Raw genomic sequence first — 15,998 nt, 5'->3', positions numbered from 1 at the left:
ATGTCTCTGAGGAGTGTCCTAAAATAATCAATTTTTTGCTTATTGATTACCCTCTTGAGTTCATATGTAACAATTTTATATCATGTTCAGTATTAATATTTAACAGAAGGAACTGCAAGTCATGGTCTGAGAGGCCATTGATTATTGGTTTTTTAATATAATTTTGTTCATTGGACTTCTCTATAAAGATATTATCAATGGCTGTTTGTGAGCAATTGGCTACCCTAGTTGGGAACTTTACAGTGGGAATTAAGTTGAATGATAGTGTTACTAGCACAAACAAGTTCTTATTGGGAGAGGCTTCAAGGAAATCTACATTGAAGTCACTAGCAACCATTATTTCTTTGTTTTTGGTTATTAAATAGGCAAGTACAGCTTCAAGGTGGATTATGAACAGATTAAAGTTACCTGCAGGTGCTTGATATTCATTTAAAATTATGAAGGTGTTTTTTTTATGAAATTCTACTTCTGTTGCACATGCTTCCATATGCTATTCTAGGCAAAATTTATGAATGTCTACATTCTTAAATTTATGACAGGTCCTGATGAATGTGGCAACTCCTCCTTTCTCCATTTCTGCTCTACAAAAGTGAGATGCTAACCTAAATCCTGTAACACTTAAGTTCTGTACCAATTGTCACATGGTGTTCAAAGAGGCATAATGTCAGTTGGGTTTGAGGATCTAATTCATCTAAGCAGATAATTAATTCATTAATTTTATTTCTCAGTTCTTGAATATTTTGCTGCAATAAAGATAGCTGATATTTCACATTGACCAAATTAAAATTGGGTAGAGTTGAATTTTCTGCTGATTGTTGAAAATTCTTAACCAACAGCTGTTTATGCTGATGTAATAAGCTAGAATTATGTTTTTTGGTTTCTTTCTAATACTGAAGGTTTGTCTCAATCCTAACCTCTCTTAAAACTTGGTTTCTATCTGTCCTCCCTACCCTGAAAAAGGGTCTTTTCTGAATCCTATAACCAGTGGTATTTTATCACTCATGACAGTGCCTCCCCCCTTTAACTTTCCTGCTGTTTTACCAGCCAGTTTACCCTTCCCTTTCCTGTTGAGGCGAAGGCCATGCCTAGTATAAACCTACCTATAGAGAGTCAACAGAAATCACACCAATGTGTGACCCTGCACCTCGACATGAGCAGCCATCATTGTTTAAAGAACAACAGGCAGATAGTGAAATAAACAGTGAAGAGTAGGATAACTCCTACATTTGGGTGAAGAGAGAGAAAAATAATATCCACTGGCTTCATCAGGAATGAACATCTTAATTGAGGCTGTGATGGCTTGACAAGCAGTGGCTCTGTTTTTGAAAGAGATGACATTAACAGTATGGAATGTGCTTTGGTAATTGCGTACTCCACAATTCTGCTGTTGAATAGTGCCACTGACAGATTGTGACACAATTGTTGGATGCCAGTATGGTCCCAGTACAGCCTGATCAAAAAGTTGTTTGTATTCTTAGAAAGCATAAGCTGACTCTAACTTGAAGTCATGAACTTTCAGGACAATGTGATTGGATAGTTAATAGCTTGTATGATTTTCTGTTGAACTGATGGCCTTCTACATTGAGATGCCACTGATTACCTCCTTTTGTACTATGGTGCCATTTGAGTTCTTTGATTGTGTAATGGTGTATGAGAAATATGATTAAATTATGAAATAATGCTGATTTATACCTAATTTTTATTGTTTCTAGGTAAAAACATAAATAGGAAGCATGATAGATCATATCATGAATTTGAAATTTTTTAGAAATAATGTGGGGCCTTTAAAACTAATGTAATGTATGTTTCAGGTAAAAATTCATTTTAAAACTCTCAACGGATATAAAAATAGAGGTCTATTAAAATAAACCATTTCATTTAAAACAGGAGCTGTTCAAAAAACTTGTTCCTCACCAATGCCTTGGTGCCATTTGGTCACGACGTGACAAGAACAGAAGCCATGAAGCTGCAACAGTGCTGGCCACTGTAAATCAGTTCAATGCTGTTTCATTCCGTGTCATCAGTACAGTCCTTATGGATCCTGACATCCGACCAAGTGAAAGGGCAAAGGTGATAACAACATGGATAGACATTGCTCAGGTACGTATAACTATAGATGTTAAGAGAATATAGCCAGCAACTTATGCTGAATTTAGCTCGATACAAATAAAATATCAGCCTAACACCAGAATGTCTGTTGCTAATCCACGTGTATACCAAACAGGTGCAAAATAGGATGAGGGAGTGGGAACCCAGTAATGATAGCTGCAAATGATAACAGGAGAATTAAATAGGTAAAGAGCATGGTGTATTTGAATATACAGGATACAATGAGAATGCCTACGGAAGGCGAACATGGCACCAGCTGCTCATAGAAGCTATCGCAGCTAAGTCAAGACAGAGCAATGTCTGGAATGTTAGGAGTGTGAAGGAAGGTGTGTGTTGTTAGGTCAGAGACTGAGGGCAGAGAGAGGAATTCCTGCTGGAACTGGCACTGTGGCCCACATTGCCCAGAACCTCATGTGACTGTCTTTCCATCCTTCCTGTTGCCTGTTACATGCAGTGCTTGTAAAGTGTGCTTCGCCAGAAACCTCTAACCAGTGGGAACTATTCTCGACCTGCGATGTAGGCCAGGTTTGGCGTAAAAGTCATGGGAACAGTCCTGCAAATGGTCAGCAACTCAAATTGCCAAAGAGTGACAATTTGAGAACTCAGAACATCTAATCAAACATTCACTAATTCCTTCAAGCAGATGGCCACCTGAACAACCCTCTGCCTTACCACAGGAGTGGCACCTCACAAGTTTACAATATTTTGTCAAACACTTTTTGCAAAATGGGCTGCCTGATTGTTAGACTTACTGGATATGGGAGGGTGAGTATTAAACAACCTGAAATTTGTTGGTATTGGGACTTCATTTAACAAAAATGTATAATTGGACACTCTAGTGGGCATAACTGATGATGGGGCTGGAGATTGTTCAACCTGTCTGTGCAGACCAGGCTTCAAAGACCAAAGGAGTGGTGCGGCAGTGCAGTGGGGTGTAGAAGTGAGGCAACTGCGCTAAAGATGGATGTTGTGTTGCCCACTTGGTAGCACGTGCATCATGAATTGGTGGTACAGATCTTCTACACTCTGTCCAGTGGTCATTAGAGGGTGCTATAAGGGCTGCATCATTCAATGAAAGGGGTATAATTTTGAAGGGGCTCTACTCATTAATGATTAACATCTCATTTAATCCAGAAGGGCATAACTTTTCAAAGTAAGTTACATCAAAATTCTAGTAAAAAAATCAGTGAAAAAAGTTAAGTGGATTACTGTTGATACTGAAGTTATGTTGGAGATCATTACAAAATAGGAGAGGAGCAGTGGGTAGCCTTTAAATATGCGCAATTGTAATTGGGGGTCATACCAAATGTAGATCCATATTTTGTCATTTATAACACACAAGAACTATGTATAACGGTCTTGGAGTCGTCAGTGAAAATGTAGAACTTCCACAGTTATTATGCTGATTGTTACACATAGATTTAAGATGATGTGTTGATCATCAGGCATTAGCTAATTTATAATCAGGTAACTCAACAAAGCATTAAACTCGCTGCAAATACTATCAAGATACTGCTGAAGGCAGTATACTCTACAATTTCATTCTATTTTCTACTTTTCAAGTAGGATAGTTGCTCCTTAACAAATTGATACAAATCAAATGACTACTACTCCTTTATGTGAAGTGGGGTAGTCAGTTGACAAATTGAGATTAAAACTGACTGTACTAGTACACTTAAATAGTGATACCTATTGAGATTTAATAAACATGAATTTGGGTAACAGGCAGACAAAATGGCTCATGATTAAATCTAAGGGGAGAGAGAAATTATCTTTACCCACTTTACAACCATTTGTCCTGCTTCCCTAGTGGTTGAGATAAAAATATTTATATATATATTTTTTGAAATTGATAGGAAAGGAGAGGATATCCTTCATTACCAAGTCCTAGTTTGTTAAAGACCAATTTTTTGGTATGTTACATAATACATCTTAATCTTCACATGCTCTTCATGTAATTAAAAAAAGTAACACACAGACTGATTTAGCTTCTCTAATAATTAATCTGTACCTGTGGTTTGCAGTCTCACTATGTTCACGAGGAAAAATCTTCAGGCAACACATACATACATACACACACTATGTGATCAAAAGTTTCCGGACACTCCCGACAATATAAGCTTTTCATATTAGGTGCATTGTACTGCCACCTACTGCCATGTACTGCACGTCAGCAACCTCAGTAGTCATTAGACATTGTGAGAGAGAGCAGAATGGGGCACACTGCAGAACTAACAGACTTCTAACGTGGTAAATGCCATCAACGCCTCGCTTGGTGTAAGGAGCATAAACATTGGACGATTGAACATTGGAAAAACATTGTGTAGAGTGATGAATTATGGTACACAATGTGGCGATCTGATGGCAAGGTGTAGGTGAGGCGAATGTCCGGTGAACGTCATCTGCCAGCATATGTAGTGCCAACAGTAACATTTGGAGGTGGTAGTGTTATAGTGTGGTCATGTTTTTCATGGAGGGGGCCTACACCCCTTGTTGTTTTGCATGGAACTATCACAGCACAGGCCTACATTGTTGTTTTAAGCACCTTTTTCCTTCTCACTGTGGCATCTTTCAACACAATCGAGCACCTATTCATAATGCACGCCCTGTGGCGGAGTGGTTACATGACAATAACATCCCTGTAATGGACTGGCCTGCACAGAGTCCTGACGTGAAATCTATAGAACACTTTTGGGATGTTTTGGAATGCCAACTTCATGCCAGGCATCACAGACCATCAATGATACCTCTCCTCAGTGCAGCACTCCATGAAGAATGGTCTGCTATTCCCCAAGAAATCTTCCAGCACCTGATTGAATGTGTGCCTGCAAGAGTGAAAGCTATCATTAAGGCTATGGGTGGGAAACACAATATTGAACTCCAGCATTACCAATGGAGGGAGCCACAAACTTGTAAGTCGTTTTCAGCCAGGTGTCCGGGTGCTTTTGATCACGTATTGCACATACATACAGAATGTAAAATAAAAGACAGGGGTTGCATTTGACATTATACTAAAACACAAATTTTGAGTGTACCAGGAGTACATAGTTAATACCATGGAAGCAAAAAGACCTTTACTTCAGCCTTACAAAAATACAGTTAGGCAAATATAAAGTGTTTGTATCCCTACATGGGTGTCTCGAGGATCATAAAAATCCAGGCAGACTTTGCCAAATGTCTTAGCTTATAGTTCACAAAATTCATTGATAGGCACTAGGAGTATATGGCATTGAATAACTGAATCAGTACACAACATTTATATCATCTGCCACCTTTGTGGCATGATCTCGATCTCTGTTAACAGATTATACAGTAATGAACAAATACATAATTGTATGTCACAGTCAGACACTAGATTTTAGATCACACATTTCATCTTCAGGCCCTCTCTCTTCCTGATAGTTGCTGGTTGGCTGTGACTTGGGGACAACCTGTTTATGTGAGATATAGCATTGCTTATAATAGCCCTTCTCATACAGTACTCAGATGATTTTCCAATTAGAAGCAGAGCCAGAGGAGAGGAGATGCCACTAGCCCGCATTACAGTCATCTTGTAGTTCTGGTGATGTTAGTCACAGATGTGTGAAACATCACTATACAAGCTAATTTACCCATTCTCGTGGTCTGTGAGTCAGTAGATTGTTTGTAGCAGACAGGTTTTAGTTATGTGGAATGGACCCACTATTGTGCTGATGCATTTCGGATGTTAAATCTGGCAGGTAAACAGAATGCGATGTCAGCATATGTTAAAAGTATATTTCAGTTGAGCAGATAGTTAAATTGTAACTGAGATACAGTATGGGTAGGTTGCGAGAAAATGGCGTGCCATGCGAACATGAAAGGCATCACATAAGGGCAGCGTACTGGCAGCTGGGTAAGCCATGAAAAACACACACCTTATTCTGATGTCAGATGGCACAGCATAACTACTTCGGAGTGGAAGAAGGGCACTCATGACATCATGGAAAGTAATGGCTGCCTGCTTGGAAACAGCAAGCAGGGATCTGGAAGAGTAGGGGAAGACAATAGCCATATGATGGCTCTGCATCAGCCATGCACACACCTGGGTAAAAAGAGGGGGAAGTGAGAATGGAAAATACGACATCCTGTTCAATTCATAGTATTGCTGAAACAAACTAAATACTGTGCATTATTTTTGACTTGTACAATCCATACATTTTGCATAATAAAAGAACTATCCTGAAGAGGTGAGTATCCCTTTAATGAAAGTAACATAGCCTTCAAATATATTATGAGAACTACACACATAAGATCAGGCTTGCAATTCAGTCTCATTTCAGTAAAGAGAATTGAATACAAAACCATTATCCTATTTACAAATCGATCTACTGATAATGAATGTGAGGAAACAGTGATGATGACAAAAAAGTGAAAATTAATGAGAGAACACATCATGTAGTTTCAATGAATATGAATAAAATTTATACTTAAGCAGACTCACTCATAACATAGAGGAGCAAAAGTAACAAAAAAACATAAACTGTATACCAGGTAGCACACTGATTAAGATAACAGTTCCTTTCTCAAGGCAGTGACATAATCGATGTATGTATAACACATTGATAAAATGGGGAAAATGGATGAGGAGATTGTGGTACTGCTTATATTGGCAGGTAGCCTGATAAGTTCCCACAGTGGACACGGTACCACTTATCTCTTGCTGTGGCTGCCAGCATGGCATGTGAGTAACCCAAGCCCCCGTCCATCTCGCTATCAGTACATGGCCATCAACTTGAAAGGCTGGTCATATACTTTCAACATATGTGGCTTTCTTCTCTAAGTTTAACACAGTGCAAACATTTAGACAGATCTGCACTGTCTTGTGATTGGAGGCCATAGGTATGCTTGAGATGTAAGGGTTACTCTGATGGTGTTTGGGGCCAGGGATTTCTGTGCTTCTGAACATCTTTCATAGTACTGGGTTTGACTCATGGTGGTTCCACCAGAGGGCAAGAATGGCACTGTTTGTCTGCAATGGTGCTTCAAGCTACTGTAGTACATGATTACAGAGCAGTTGGGAGACTGCTGTGTAATCATGTATTAGTCCAAACTTATTGGTAACAAATCTATCAGTCTGTCTTCAAATTGCTTCAATATCTTCATTCTGTTTGATTCAGTGCAGACCCCAAATACTCAAGCAGTACTCAAGCATAGGTTGCACTAGTGTCCTATATGAGGGTCTTCTTTACAAATGAACCACACTTTCTAAAAATTCTCCCAATAAACTGAAATGAACCATTTACTTTCCATACTACAATCCTTAACGTGCTCATTCCACTTCATATCACTTGCTGTGTTATACCCAGCTATGTAAATGACGTGACCGTATCAAGCAGACGACTGCTGATGCTGTATTTTAACATTGTGGGTTTGTTTCTCCTACTCATCTGCATTAACTTTAATTTTTCTACATTTAGAGGTAGCTGCCATTCATCGCAACAACTAGAAATATTTTTATAAGTTGTCTTGTGTTCTCTTACAGTCACTCAATCGTGACACCTTTCTGTATGCCACAGCATCATGAGCAAGCTGCTGCAGACTGCTGCTCGTCCTATCCACCAGATCATTTATGTATACAGAAAATAAACAGCTGTCCTCTCAGGCTTCTCTGGGGCACTTCTGATGATACCCGTGTCGCTGATGAACACTCACTGTTAAGGACAACATACTGGGTTCTAGTACTTCAGAAATCGTTGAACCACTCGCATACCTGCAAACCTATTCCATATGCTTGTACCAGATTTGATTCAATGTTCTGTGGAGCTGGTAGAGCTGTATTTACAATAAAAGTTAGCTGCATTGTTAATGTACAGTAAGATAGTTCTTACAAACACTTGCAAGATATGTTTCACAGTTGACACAGTGCCACTACTATGGAAGTATTCCTTACAGGGTGACAAGGAATGTCCCAATAATGGAGTCAGTGATTAATTGCACATATATTTTATTTATGAAATGCAATACAGTAGCTTGTCTATGATGTATCATAGCTCAAAATGCACTGAAGTCTTTGAATCATCCACAGATGTCCTCTTTCTCATTTGCCAGTGATCCATGTCACAGTCAGTATCCCCATAATCAGCTTTCACACTATTTCTCAACATTTCCCCTCTTGAACAGCATGCAGGAAAAATGAACATTTAAATCTTTCCATGGGAGCTCTGATTAATCATAATAAGAGTCATGATGGTCACTCCTCACTATATAGATGTCCATCAGTAGAATACTTTTGCATTTGGAGGAGATAGTTAGTTATTGAAATTTTTTGAAAAGATCTCACATTAAAAAAAAAAAACACCTTTGTTTCAAAGGTTGAAACCCAACTCATGTATCATATCCTTGACACTCTGTCCTCCGTTTCATGAAAGTGCAAAATGACATGCCCTTCTTTGAACTTTTTCGATGTCCTCTGTCAATCCAATCTGGTAAGCATCCTACACTGCACAACAGTACTTTAGCATCTCTTTAGTAGCTCTGTTGCAACTTGTTAGTGCTTTGCCAATATCTCTGGTTCACTCTCCCTTCAATATTATCTATCTGATTGTACCTATTTAAGTTGGCATAATTGTAAGTCCTGGCAGCCTTCAGCTGAATTGGCAACCTTCACTATTGTGAAATTTATTGTATAACTGAAATTTAACACACTACTTTTAGCACTCATGTGGATGACCTCACACTTTTAATTATTTATGGTCAACTGCCACACTTTGCACCATACAGATGTCTTGTCTAAATTATTTTTTGATTGGTTTTATCTTCTGATGACTTTATTAGACATAAATGACAGCCTCATCTGCAGTTAGTCTAAAAGGGCTGTCCAGATTGTCACCTACATCATTTATGTAGACAAAGACCAGTAGAGGGCTCATAACATTTCCACATAGAATGTCAGATATCACTTCTGTTTCACTCAATAATTTTCCATCAGGTACTGCAAAATGTGACTTTTTTAAAGGAAATCAGAAATACAGCTGCACAACTGGGATGATACTCCACAGGCATACAATTCAAACAGATGTGACAGATGTGGCTTATAGATCACATGATAATGCAAGACTTTTCTTCTTTCCTTTTTCTCTGTTTTTGAAATTCCCTATGCCCTTCATGAATCTAACTTCACTCTGCTTTACATCTACATTCACATTTCGCAGACCTTTGCATGGTAGAGGTGTCTCCCATTGCACTACATATTAAAATTCTTCCCATTCCATTCACATGTAGGTTGCTAGAAGAATGATTGATAAATGCACTGTATGCACTGTAATTTATCTGATCTTTTTTTCCTGGTGTCTGCAGGAGAAAAACATAGGAGTTGTAATTTACTCTTAGGTTCCTCACTTAATACTGGTTCTTAAAACGGTGTAATTAGTCTTTAACATGATAGTTGTTGCCTATTTTCAAGCATTTTACTGTTAAGTAAGGTTTTTCAGTATTTCTGTGAGTCAAACTTGTGACCATTTGTAATGCCCTGCTTTGTATACATTCAAATCAACTGTTGGTCCTAGTTGGTGTGGGTATCACATGCTTATAAGATAGGGCACACACCAATGTTTTTAAGCAGTCTACTTCATTCTCCCAGTATTCAATCAATGAACCTTTGTCTGCCACCTGCTCTGAAATCTACTTAGTCTATGTGATTGTTCCATTCCATATCAGCACAAACCATTACATCCATGTTTTTATGTGAGTAGACTGATTTCAGTTTTGAATAGTTGATACTGTAGTCACAGGAAACAGCCTTTCTCTAGAATGTCATTTTCACTCTGCAGCAGAGTGTGTGTGGATATGATACTTCCTGTCAAATTAAAACTGTGTGCTGGACCAAGACTTGAACCCGGGATTTCAAGTCTCGGTCCGGCACACAGTTTTAATCTGCCAGGAAGTTTCAACCTTTCTTTATTTTTTGAGGAGCACAATTTTTTGTTTCTAAAACTTTGGTTACCTTAAATTTTCCAGCTGTGCTCTGTGTTCCCTTTGACATGATTTGAAAATTTCATTGTTTACATCCCTCTTGTCATGTCATGCTGTGTCTATCTGGAATTGAGGCCATGACTGACTACTCTACTGAAACCCACTTCTGCCATCTGCTGTTTTTGCTCATGCCTGTTACATCTAGTAAATAGAGGTACTCTTTGTTTTTAGGACTGTATACTCTTTTATAGTCACTTTAGTGCGTGATGATGATTCTGTGAGTAAGAGTAAGACTATAAATCCAAAGGTCTGGTATGTGGTCCTCAGTTTGCATTGTCTCTTTCAACCATGGCAATGATTTATTAATGTGAGAAATGTGAAATCCTACTGTGCTTAAGAGACTATGTTTAAATGTAAGTCCCCCTGTAACTGGACGAGTAAGTCAGTTCGGAGAAAGTCAAAGGCATGCCATCTCCATTAGGACCATACCTGACCACCTCTCAAATTGAGGACAATTTTACCTTTTTAACGGTACCTTATAATCATTTTCTCAAATATTTTCTAAGAAAAATTAAATTTAACAATAGTATTACAATTTCAATCAATGTGCACTCTTTTCAGTTTCTTGTTATAGTTCCTGACACATTGTCTTCATATTAACACCAGCTGAATTATCATCAGTGACAAAATTTCTGAATAAAAATGTTTCCTTTATTTTCAGGAGTTAAGAATACTGAAAAATTTCTCATCATTAAAAGCAATCATTTCTGGGCTACAGTCAAATCCTGTGTATAGACTGCAGAAATCATGGCAGCTTCTACCCAGGGAGAAGGTATAGTAACTTTAATTATTACTTTGTGTTGTAGCATGTGATCATGTAACTGCCTTATTGTAAAAGAATTAAAGTGCCTTATTGATCAGATTAGTTTACAACAAACACTGACTATTACAGCTCTCAAGAAAGATACTGAAGGAAAATTAGGTGAGCTAAAACACATATAAGAAGGGTAATTCTGAAGGTATTGTAAAAGTAATTCAAGTAACTGTTTTTCCCAGACTTACAGTTATCATATCTTCTCATATTAGTAGCCCATTGATATATATAGGAATGCACCATGTAAAACAAATCAATGAAATGTCTGTAACAGAGTTACACTTTTTTTCCAAAAGTTTCTCAAAGATGCTTCCAAGGATCTAGATTGTTTGGCACACAGTGTTTTTTTTTCGTGTGTGTGTGTGTGTGTGTGTGTGTGTGTGTGTGTGTGTGTGTTAATAATTTGATAAAATGTGAGGCTAAGTCTTAGGAAAACCAGCTATTTGCTATACTTTTCACTGGGAAAACCAGCTATTTGCTATACTTTTCACTTTTCTCAAAATCTACAGAGTGACTCTACTACTGTGGGTGATCAAAATATGAAATAAAGTCCAAAGGTTTCAGAAGATCTGACATAGAACTGAAAGCACCATGTAGATTGAGAATCCTGTGGATTGTTTGTAACAGATGAGTTCATTGCTTTCATACAAAAAAACTTGTAGGCAGGTGCTAATGAATAACTGTGTCACTGGTTTTCATTTGAGAATATTTTGTTTTGTACTGGATCCCGGTGTGCTGAGATAATACTGAAGTGTGAAAACAAAGGTCCTCTCGAAAGTGTAGATGTTAACATATGAGGGCTGTTCAGTAAAGAATGATCATAATTTTTCGTGCTAAAGTTTAATCTCATGATATTCTGTTAGCTTAATGTGCAACAAACACACCATAGTAGTTTCATTGTTGGGACTCCTGGTCCCCACCTGTGTGAGGCACGCAATGTCAGACATGTTCAGTATTGCCTACTGCTGCAATGAAGGTAACATGCGAGGAACAATATGCGGCTTTGAAATTCTGCTTTTGTCTGAACAAATCTTCAGCTGAGGCCTATACAGTGTTACAGGAGACCTATGAGAGTCTATTCTTCCCTACAGCACAGCTTAAAGGTGGTTCAAAATGTTTAAAGAGGGGAGACAATCAATTTCAAAAAAATGGCTCTGAGCACTATGGGACTTAACATCTATGGTCATCAGTCCCCTAGAACTTAGAACTACTTAAACCTAACCAACCTAAGGACAACACACGACACCCAGTCATCACGAGGCAGAGAAAATCCCTGACCCCGCCGGGAATCGAACCTGGGAACCCGGGCGTGGGAAGCGAGAACGCTACCGCACGACCACGAGCTGCGGACAGACAATCAATTTCAAAGGAAGGTGGACCCAGTACTCCAGTTACTGACTGCTCTTATGGAAGAAAACATCAACACTGCTGCTGTTATTGTGAGAGAGGATCGACAAATTACCTTAATATCACTTTCTGAAATACTGAACATTTCATTGTCACCCACATGCTGGTGACAGAAAAATTACATGTGACGTGTGTTTGTGCACTATGGGTTCCAAGGCTGTTGATTCCTGAACAAAAAGGACATTTGCATGCAGGTCTGCATGTAGTTAAGATTGATGTTAGGGGAAGATCCAGAGTTCCTTTCAAATATAATCACTGCTGATGAAACCATTTTGATCCTGAGAGCAAACAGCAAAGCTTTATGTGGAAATCCCCTTCATTACCAACCCCCAGAAAAGCAAAAGTGGTTACTTCTGCTGGGAAAGTTGTGGTCATCTCATTCTTTGATATTCATGGAATGGTTTATCAGCTGGATGCTGCACCACGATAATGTGTGGCTGCATATTGCCAATGTTGCTGCTGAATATCTTAAAAAAATCAACATGAAGTGCATCCCTCACCCTCCCTATAGTCTGGATTTAGCCCCATGTGACTTTTTTCTATTCCCTAACATGAAGAAACGCCTTCAAGGGAGGCATTATCAATCACAGTGGTGAAGGCTGTGGAGGTGATTTTGAAGGACCTCTCAAAAAATGATATCCAGCGTGTATTTGAAGATTGGCAGAAATTCTGGGACAAGTGCATTGCACTCATGGGAGACTACTTTGAGAAGGACCATCAAAATTATGAGGATGTGTAAAGGTATGTTGTCAAGAAAGTGTTGTGAACATCCTTTATTGAACAGCCCTCATATTATGACATACAATGAAAAGCTATTATTGTCAACACCGAAGCAATCAAATGCTTCAGCTGAGTTAATGGAACAATTTAATGAGGCAAGGAGTTTTGCCTGACTGTATATGCAGAACAAAGGAAAAATGAGTTTGGTACATTTAATTATCGACAATGTAACATATTTTACTATTTAGCAGGTAACACTTACTTTATGATGAATTTTATGCTTTTTGGTGCCTTAAGTTTTATATCACCATGTAAGCTGTTTAAAATGTCTTTAAGCTTCCTAATGTTGATCTAAGGACTGAAACCGAATATAATGAATAATTATGTATGCAGCCCTTGGTAGTGAACTAAGACATTCCTTAAGTACTTAGTAGCTATACAGCACCATCTTCACAAATTTTATTGACATTTTTACTGTCTGACTCAGTGAGCTTCTAAATTTAATGTCATACTTGAAATTTTTTGGTTTGTTTCTTGCAGGTGGAACTGTTTGAAGAACTAGCCAGGATATTTAGTGAGGATAATAATCAGTGGGCTCAGCGTGAACTACTTATGCGAGAAGGAACAGCAAAATTTGCTGACACAGTTGGTGAAAATGACAGGCAGTTACAAAAAGTAATCCAGCGGCAGCATAATAATAGTGGAGTATGTTTCAGCAGTATTACATCATCTTACTAATGGTGAATTATAGTCTAGCATTTGAATCCAAAAGATTTCATGGTAATACAGTAGTTCACATATGCATTAATAAGTATAGAGATACACATACAAATACCTGTCCACACTCGGTGTTTGCACTGGTTTTGTTTTTTTATATTACTCGTGATTAGAAACACTATTCTTGACTTTCAGCTCTGACAAAAAGTTTTAGAGTTAAGGTCAATCTGCAAAACATCTGAGTCATAAAAAAGACCACTATCTGTAAGTTTATTCCTCAGACCTCTGTCTCTAATTCTGCAACCAAGTTGACCAGCTCACTCCTGGGTAGGATGAGTGGGCTTGGGTCCATGTAAATTACAGCTATCCACTCTGACAGTTGCCTTCTCACAAGCTATATCTTTCTCAACCTGGAGACAAGTCTCTGTTCTACAGAGATATAATGGAACACACAAAATTAACTTACATGATTTAGAGGCAGGTGGCACACATGACTGTCATCCTGTAAGAGTTAACTGCTGGCTGTGGCTGCAAGAAGGGCAACCAACCACAAAGTTAAAAATACACAAGTGTCAAACAATTAACTAGAGCAAACAGGATAATTTTCAGGAGGAAAAGAAGTCAATGAGTTACCATTTTTCCATGTCCTTTCGTGAGCAAAGGACTAATTCAGAGATGAATCAACATGTTAGCTAACCTTTCCCAGTCTAGTGACCATAAAAGTTAAAACTCTATTTCTGCATTTAAATGGCAATATTTTCAGTTCTCTAGTAATAAACTCATTTGTTGGGGCTCAAGTGGAAGGTAAACCCTTGTAGAATATTTCTTGTTTGACACTTTGTGTGTCAGTTCAGGATAAACTGAATAAAAACAGTTTTAATAAAATGTTATTAAACACAGAATTTTGTCAAATGTCTTTTTCAGAAAATTTATTTCATTTTATTGAATCAATGTACCATGGACACAATGGTCAAAACACATGATATTTCTTTTGATATAAAAGAATAGGGCCAACGCATTGCCCAATATTAAAAGCTATATTGACCATCAGCTGGTGTTAGCAGAAACAAACATTTGAATATATTTGCTCAACAAACTAGTTCTTATAGACTCAAAATGAGAGTGGTGGATCCCTCAAATTCTCTCATACTGCTGTGGGTTTTATGACTGCAAATTAGTAGCCACTATTCTAACAGACACCAAATATATTCCAGAGACTTCAAAAAGCCACTCTAGCATACACATTCATTTTTCTTTGAAGCCCATTGTAATTGTTGTAGTTGCAGAGACAAGGACATACTCTGCCAATACAGAAAATGTCCAACTGAAAACTGTTCCCAAAATATGCAAAGCTCATGTAAATATTATTCATTGAGCATCCACCTAGACCAGACTAAACATTCGGAATTCCACATGTTGAACCATGATCACCACTCCATAGAACCACCTGCCTCTAATTAGTAACAGCATGGTATGCACAAGTCTGAGTGATATGAAGATCTACATACATACTCAGCAAGCCACTCTGTAGTGCATGGTGGAGGGTACCTTGTACCACTTCTAGTCATTCCCTTTCCATCGAACTTGCAAATTGATTGAGGGAAAAGGGAAGGTCTATATGCCTCCATGAGTCTTAATTTCTCTTACATTGCCTTAACAGTCCTTAAGCAAAACATATGTTCGCAGAGCAGGATCATTCTGCTGTCAGTTGCAGATTTTGGTGCTCTAAATTTTCTCAGTACTGTTTTGTGAGAAGAACAGTGTCTTCAATCCAGGTTTCTCATTTGGGTTCACAAGGTATCTCTGTAATACTTGCAGGTCATTCAAAAATACTGGTAACAAATCCATCAGCACACCTCTGAATTGCTTCAATACTTTGCTTTAATCCAATCTGGTGAGGATACCAAACACTCAAGCAGTACTCAGAATGGATCCACAAGTCCTTTATAGAAGAGCTACACTTTCCTAAAATTCTCCCAATAAATTGAAGTTCCCTACTACTATCCTTACGTGCTCATTTCATTTCGTATATTTCATAGATTTGCAATGCTATGTTTATACACAACTACAGCTACACTCCGCAAATCACCATGAGGTGCATGGCAGAGGGTACATCCCACTGAACCACTTATTTGAGCGTAATAGGATTGTTTTTCCCAGTCATCTGCATTAACTTACATTTTTCTACATTAAGAGAAAGCTGTCATTCATCACACCAAATAAAAATTCTGTTGAAGTC

General features: G+C 38.2%; 1 protein-coding gene across 1 annotated transcript in view; it reads left to right on the top strand.

Annotated features, from left to right (window-relative positions):
• LOC126190935 (ral guanine nucleotide dissociation stimulator-like 1) overlaps positions 1-15,998 on the top strand; it is a 393,843-nt gene that overhangs the window by 342,217 nt on the left and 35,628 nt on the right. Inside the window, exons 7-9 of the mRNA XM_049931579.1 lie at positions 1,888-2,100; positions 10,763-10,873; positions 13,583-13,747. Of these exons, the coding sequence (XP_049787536.1) occupies positions 1,888-2,100; positions 10,763-10,873; positions 13,583-13,747 (489 nt within the window). The remainder of the gene's footprint in view (positions 1-1,887; positions 2,101-10,762; positions 10,874-13,582; positions 13,748-15,998) is intronic.

The sequence above is a fragment of the Schistocerca cancellata genome, chromosome 6 (genome assembly GCF_023864275.1).
Source record: "Schistocerca cancellata isolate TAMUIC-IGC-003103 chromosome 6, iqSchCanc2.1, whole genome shotgun sequence".
Classification (NCBI taxonomy): domain Eukaryota; kingdom Metazoa; phylum Arthropoda; class Insecta; order Orthoptera; family Acrididae; genus Schistocerca; species Schistocerca cancellata.
The sequence above is the reverse complement of the archived record's forward strand: the minus strand, read 5'-3'. Positions and strand labels throughout refer to the sequence as shown.